The following is a 7,491-nucleotide window of genomic DNA, read 5'->3' as shown; positions in this document are numbered from 1 at the left end:
TATTGCAACATGTAGCTAAAATCTAAAGGATTTATTTTCATGTAAAAAAAACACAAATTCAGCCAAAAAATTAAAGGATTAGCCCCTGACACTTTTTATATTGAATGCAAAAATGCACTAGAAACTATAAGAAAGACATCAGTGTGAAGAGATGTTTATCATTAGGGTGGGGGAAAATGTGGGGAAACTTTTTTTTGAAAAATGACTTTTTCTTTTTGAAACGTAGATCATGGAAAAGCAGGACTGGAAGTAACCTCAGGAGGTCGATAACTTCAACTCCCTGCTTGAGGATCTAAATCACCCTGGTTTGTCTAACCTGTTCTTAAAAACTCCAGGGACAACCCTCACACACGACTACCAGGCATAATATCCAAATACTCTTTAGCTTTCCACATGTAAAGCAGGGGCATGAGGGGCACTATCAGTGCAAAATGTCACTAATTCTTCTCCTCTCGTCCATTGGCAGGGTGGCAACTAAAGACAAATAAATACAACTTTTCTAAGAGGATTAGCAGTAGGGCAGGGCAGATTGTGCCACACAGGCAGTAAACAGACTCATCTGAGGCAGTCCTGATTGTGTTATGTTTTAACCCAGATCAAAATAGGAGGGGACCAGCCATTTACACATGCAGCCCTTCCAAGCTCCATTGCTGCCCCCTGCCAGTAGGTGGCCAGCGAGAGAACATAGCCTGGGAGGTTTGCCCCTGGAATGGCTCATAATTAAGTTGAATAACCGGGGATTCATTTACAAATGTACAGAGCATCGCAGAGAGGAAGGTGCAGGAGGAGCAGGAAGTGTTAGCACTCATATAGGATCTCAGGATAAAAGGCCTTTCCCCAGGAAAATACAATATCTGTTTATACTCATAGAGGCAGGTTTGTCCGACTGTTCCCATTATATCAGGGGCAGGCAATTATTTCGGGGGGAGGGCCGTTTACTGAGTTTTGGCAAGCCATCGAGGGCCACATGACAGGCAGCCAGGGGCAGATTAATATCAATTTTCTTAATTTTGGGGGGGCCCCCATGGGCTGGATAGAATGGCCTGGCAGGCCGCATCCAGCCTCCAGGCTGCATTTTGCCCACCCCTGAGTTAAGTGATTACAGTGGTCGTGTTTCTGACCTTATAACTGATGAATATATTAATCAATTTCTGACATGTTTGGGTTGTCCTTCTCATCTGCCAATTAGTATATTTGTAGGAGACAGCAGACTAGGTCATTTCAAGGACGCAGATTCTCACCAGGGGTAAAGTTATCAAAGTTTCATTGACTTCCCCCAGCTGAAGAACTGCCCCATTGTTTGGTGAACATTTCACTGCTCTGAGCTAAAGAAATATCAAAGCACAGTGAACTTGCTGGAGAAAAAAAAAGAAACCAATCAAAACAACCCCAACGTCAGTGGACTTCCCTCATAAAGTTTGAATTCTGAGAAATAACCATATATTCTTACAAAAATTTGATGTCTCCAATGGGGTGGTCTGGTGCCTTCCACACAAAGGACAAGTTTCTCTTCAGTGACTTGTCAGAGTGGGTAACAGTATCGCCATCTTCAAAACACGTCAGCAGTTTGGAGCCAGGAGGAATTACAACAAAAGTGCCAGCAATTTGATCATTAGACACCCTGCGAGCTTGGAGCAAAAAGCCCATGAAATCTCGAGTGCTCCTCACTGTCACTGCAACACAAGATGTGGTATAAAGAGCAGTTTATCAAGGAATCCACTTGCACTTTAGTTGCCAAAGAGTTAGTGGCTGCAGCATTGGTGAACCCCTGTGGAAACTACCCACCCAGTTTGCTTTCATATTTCTGTCCTGAGCATTCAAAATACACGAAGAGTCTTTGGTTTTTGATCTTTAAAAAAAAGTTGCATGAAAATGCTCATGTCATTTTTATGACAAACTGCTAATCTGTTTATACTAGAAAGAATAGGGTTTATCAACAAAATACATCCTTATACTCCATGGCTGTCTGCAAAAGAACATGTGCTGTTTAAGAGATATCACTTTAAATGTGAATGAATACGTGGGTGAGCAGGGTGGAGGATGCCAAGTGGTCAGGTTTTTCCTTAACTGCATTTTTTTAAATAGTTGTCTCTCACATACCACATGACCCCAAATAAGATGTGCATCTTGTTTTGGGAAGGCAAAATGAAGAATTTTTTTTCTAAAGGTATGGCCACAAGGAACAGGGACAGAGCCTAATCCTCAGCTCACTCACTAAATCCTTTCCTGCTCAGGCAAAAGCTACAGTTTTCATCTTCTCTCCATTGCTGCCTAACTGGCAACAGCTCTTGGCTGCTCAGCTAATCTTTCCTGCCATTTCTGCAGTGGCTGTGAAAGGGTTAAAACTGTAGTTTCTACTGAAGACTGCACTCCAGCCCTCCCTCGACATTGCCAGCTTGGGGTTGGGGGCAGGAAGAAGAGCAGAAGCCTTGTTGCGGCATCTCCATGCTTTTATTCCAGGCAGAAAAATCAGCTTCCCTGTTTAAAATACACACCAACTCTGAAGGACTTATTTTGAGAACAAGGTGTGCACGGTATATGAGTAAATATGGTAGTTACATTCTGTTCCTACAGGTCATCTGGTCCATGGGCCAAAGGTACAATTCGCTCATAGCAATGCCGTGCACGAGTTACTCCTCTTCTCATTGCTCAGAAGGATGAGCAACATACCTGAGATTAGCAATTATGAGTTTTTTATGCACATGAATGTTTCTTCTTAAATAATTGCCTTGAGTCAAGAGTGCTGTCCAGAAAATTTTTGTGCTAGGTGCAGAGAATTCAGGATCAGGACAGCACCGATTTGAATCTGTGGCTGCAAGCTGCAACAGGGTGGATCTGTAAGCGCCCTGGTGACTTTTCACAAACCTTCTATAAAGTCAGTGGTTCTCTCTTACCTGGTACCTTATCACCTGGAAAGTAGGAAGACATGTTGGTGTGGATGGCGATGTAGTTATTCCTGGGGTTCTGAAGCTGCGCTCTGATATGTTTGGGCGTCATGTCAGCACAGGCAGAAAGGCTCGCACCGTGGGAGAAGGCAGCAGTGTATGAAACCAAGCACAGGGTTGTGCACGCCCATCCAACAAGAACTGTCTGGACGCTCACTCCATCTTCCATCTTGTGTTATTAAAACATCAGGCATTATATTCTAGGTTAAGTTCAAATCAATAACTTCTAGGTAGATACAAATCAGCAGACATGCCACCTTGAATTACCTCTAGAATAGTAATTCCTAACAACTCCGAAAGAGAGGAAGAAAAGCCCACTTTCTCTGTGGCCCACTAAGCCTGCACAAAAAGACACACGTTGAGAAGTAAACAGTGGAGGCTAGTAAAAAGGGTCCCCAGAGGAATTCTTTCTTATGCTTTCCTGAGAGTGAAGCCGCTGAGAAGTCATCCCTCTGAAGTATCCCATTTGCCATTAGTATAAGTGGCAAGGTTTGTGTGAGTGCTTACAAAGCCATACAGCACGCCAAAGCCAACAACTATTATCCTGCCTCTGTCATTGGGCAGTACGTTAGATATGGGGAAGAGGAAAATCCTTATCCCATATAATCTAAGGCAAGGCTGTCAAACTTAGTCATGGGAGTGACCAGCAAGGACCAGTGACCCTTGTGACCAGCAAGGGCCACAATTCCCTCCCCTCACCCCACCCAGGGCATTTCCTTGGCTACAAGCTCCCCTGGAACAACGCAGGTGGATGGACCCTCTCCCCCTGTGTGTAGGCAGGCAGCCCCCCATCATTGCACTACACAGACAGGCAGGTCCCCAACCCCATCACCTCCTTAACACTCCCCTAGCACTGCAAGCTGGGCTACACCCAGCTGCCCTGCCCTGGTGCAGACCCTGGAGAGAGAAGGGATAAGCCTGAAGACCTAGCTTCTGTAGCAGTCAGAGCAATAAGGAGGGCTGGGCAGGGAGGCATAGCCAGGGGACCCCAGATGGGCTGCATGCAACCTGTAGGCCACCAGTTGGACAGCCCTGGCCTACAGAATACAGTAGAACTGCTCCATGGAAACGGTCATATATGCCCCCTGAAACTTTCCATGTAGCAGCTGATTCTGCACTGCTAAGTAGGGACAGTCTATAGGTGGGCACGGTGCCACATGGGAGTGGGCAGGGGAGACAGCATTTGCAGCCCTCAGAATAATCACACTGGTTCTTCAAGGCCCTGGAGGCACGGGCTGCATCCAATTCCAGAACACCTCTGCTAACCAGGGTCAGAAAATATTTTTCAGATTTTCATCTTTTAAAACTGCATTTGTTAACTGTGAAACGTAAGAGGTATGGTATTTGAAACCAACATCTGAAGCCAAAATACGTACCTATTTTGCTAGTATCAGTTCTTCCTTAAAGTCTAACATTAAGCCAAGCAAACATGTTCTACAAAGCTGTTAACCCCGAACACCTAGGCTCCTCTTTCTCTGTCTCATTGGCTAGATTCCTCAGAGACAAAATATAATTATTCCTGTTTCTTATCGTTTATATTTGAAAGTGATGATAGAGAAAGTATACACAAGTATTTATCAAGGCCAAGAATGAACAAGCATATTAAAGGAGGCTCTCTCTAGTTTAATGCATGCCTCTTAGCCTTTTCAACACATAAATTATAGCAGCTTAGATTTCCTTATGCCCTTTATCAGTAAAGAAGTGTAAATAAATCAGGGGGGAACCAAGGGAAGTCTAGCTTATCAATCCATTCTCATCAGATCTGCATTTGCCAAGAGACTGAAAAACTTCCACTCTGCGTGACACGGTTTGCTCCCACACTCGAGCATGCAGCAGATGGGCAGCGATTAACCTTCTATAATGCCCCATTGCTGCAATCATTTGGGCACCAAACGGAGCTTCTAGCAACACAGAGGATCCCCCTTTATCTTCCAACCCTAAACAGAAAAGAGGGTGGGTGCCACACGACTGGTTCGGACAAAGTCACTCCCCTCCCTGGATTCTCCCAAATCATCCCGGATCTCCTGAGGCTTGTCAAAAGACTTCTGAACAGCAATTTTCCATTCCCATTTCACCTGAACGAACCCCTCTTCTCCTCATCACCCCCCTCCATTTTTTCCTCAGCTATCTGCACCTTTTTACAACCTCCTAATGCAGCCGTTTTCAACCTTTTTTTTTCATTTTTGGACCCCTCAAAAATTTCCAGTGGAGGTGCAGACCCCTTTGAATTGTAAGTGTGGGTAGTCGCACACTTTTGATTGATCAAAGTCATTTTTTTGTGGATCCCCAGGTTAAAAATCACTGTCCTAACACTATCAGAGGGAGGACTTAGTACCCCAACACCATTTGCAATTCTGCTCCCTGGCATTACCACACACTTACCTTGGGACATGTATTCCTTCAGGCTCACTGCGATTGTTTCCCCTTCAGCCTGCCAAAGAAACATCCTTTAAGAAAAGTTCTTCAACTTCTCCTCTAATGAGAAGTGCAACAGCTGTTACTACGAATGCTCAGTACTTACAGGAACTTGCCATCAGTGTCCAAATCCAGCCTTAATCATATTAGTTTTCCTCCTCATATCCTACCCGCTCCAATCTGTTTTTTTTTCCTTTGCCCCCAAGCCTCTGTAATGAAAACAAAGGCAAAGAAAGGAAAGGAAAAAGCAATAGGTTCTCTATAGGGTCACCCTGGGATTCCTTTGCTCAATTAGACAAGTCTCTATTTCTTCTTTTTTTTTTTTTTCCTCCTGTCATGGTGAAGATTTGCAAAACAAAGCCAAGCCAGCTTCTTTTAATCCTTAAGGCCTACTGTCTGAATATCTTCTCCCTCTTTAACTCTACGTTAAAAACAAAATGCCACTAGAAATAAATACAAAAACAATTCCTGTGCACTGTTACAGGAACCATAAGCAGCTGGTTGACTTAAACCCACCAGGACCAGGAAATTCTGAGTTAAAGAACTACCACTCCTTGTTCGTTTTGTCCCGCCGCCTTTGGTTCTCTGGTGCTAGCTGTGACTATAGGCCCTACCCCAAAATCCTATTCTGTTTGGAAGTAGACTTGGGAGTGCATAAGCTGTATATAGCTCCTAGGCAAAATTCCCAGACAAAAAGACAAAATACAAGGGATGGGGGGGATGAAAGAGGCATTGCCCTGTAACGCTATGTTAATAAATTTTAAAAAAAAATGCAACAAACTTAGGAAACATGCTTTGATTTTTACCTCTCTCTGAGTATTGAAAATGTCTCAGCCAGATTTAAGGCAGATCGTGTACATCAGAACTGGTATTTGTCAAGAACTCCTTAAGGCAGCGGCAAGGGACAGAATCTTTTAAAAACAAAAGTTTTCAAAGTCTTGGCTGAACAACGTTGCTCCCGATTTGGAAAATAATCTCCCTGTTGGTAATCTCCTGCCTTTATGCAGGCACCCCGGCATCATCTTACAAAGCGAATCTGGCAATATCCAAAGTCCTCACATTCCCTCAACCACCATCACTCCAGCTTCAATAGACCAGAGAATACAAACTGTGCTCTTAATAATAGGCAAGAAACTGCCGAGCAGTAGCAGTAGATGAGATTTAGGGTCCAAATCTTGATGCTGTATTTTTGCATCACTGTATCTTGGATACATGAAGAACTTATGATTCTGTTGCTGGTATAGACCAGTCAGCTTGATTGGTTCCCATTTTCTGTTCCCAAAGGGCAGCACTGGGTGATTTTTCATCAGTGCTTAAAAGTCTCTCACCCAGGATCCAGAGTTCTCTCCTGGTCAGCGGTCAGTAAAGAACAGAATAGCCAGACATTGCCTTCGGAGTTGATTTCAGGGCATGGGCAACACTCAGTTGGACATCTGCTTCATTCTTTTTCCCAGTAGAGGTAGAAGCCTATATGGAGGCAGCTAGCAGAGACTCAGCATACCTTAAAAGGATGCAATGTTGCGGGGGGAAGGGGTGGTTGGCAAGGAAGGAGAATAAGCAGAGGAATTCCTTTCAGCTACTTTAGTTGAATGAACAAGTCCAACCTCCAAAATACAAGTTTGTAAATCAAGAACACTATTTGAATCCTGGCCTGCTTTTAAATGTCCAGGTAGCCCCAGTGACCAAGGGTGCATTTTTTCATTCTCTTTCCAACTGACTGTAATCTTTTCCTTCATGCAATGACTCAGACAGTTATTCTCTAGTCACCTCCAACTTGGATTAATAATGGACTCTCTTTCAAGCTTGCCCTGAAAACCATTTGGAAATTGACCTGCTGATGCAGAACACAGCACACCCTTCTCTTCCGGGAAGTAGCGCTCCCTGTGTTTTGTGGTCTGCGCCGAATTCCCAAGCCTTCCCAAGTACAAATCAAGGTGCTAGTTTTGAATGGTATTACTATAAAAGCTTTGAAGGAAAGCGGTTGTTTCCGCAAATGAGATGGAGAGATGATCTCATGCTAATTCTGTTCGCAGCTGAAACTGTTTTATCCTTTCCCAGTGCCTAAATTCAGTGATCATCCAAATATACCATAAAGCCCATTTTACCTTTTCCTTCAGTGGCCGCAATGAAG

At 44.0% G+C, this 7,491-nt stretch overlaps 1 protein-coding gene across 2 annotated transcripts in view; it reads right to left on the bottom strand.

The window, feature by feature from the left end:
• Positions 1–6,323, bottom strand: part of LOC109301196 — a 17,518-nt gene extending 11,195 nt beyond the window's left edge. The window contains exons 1-3 of one of the 2 annotated variants that reach the window (XM_019522163.1): positions 5,328–6,323; positions 2,895–3,145; positions 1,451–1,673 (exon numbers count right to left, since the gene is read on the bottom strand). In XM_019522163.1, the coding sequence (XP_019377708.1) occupies positions 1,451–1,673; positions 2,895–3,114 (443 nt within the window). In that variant the 5' untranslated portion in view covers positions 3,115–3,145; positions 5,328–6,323. The remainder of the gene's footprint in view (positions 1–1,450; positions 1,674–2,894; positions 3,146–5,327) is intronic. The other variant, XM_019522162.1, reaches the window with a different exon arrangement.
• Positions 6,324–7,491: the final 1,168 nt, after the last annotated feature.

The sequence above is a fragment of the Gavialis gangeticus genome, unplaced genomic scaffold (genome assembly GCF_001723915.1).
Source record: "Gavialis gangeticus isolate Ggan-Ray unplaced genomic scaffold, GavGan_comp1, whole genome shotgun sequence".
Lineage (NCBI taxonomy): Eukaryota > Metazoa > Chordata > Crocodylia > Gavialidae > Gavialis > Gavialis gangeticus.
The sequence above is the reverse complement of the archived record's forward strand: the minus strand, read 5'-3'. Positions and strand labels throughout refer to the sequence as shown.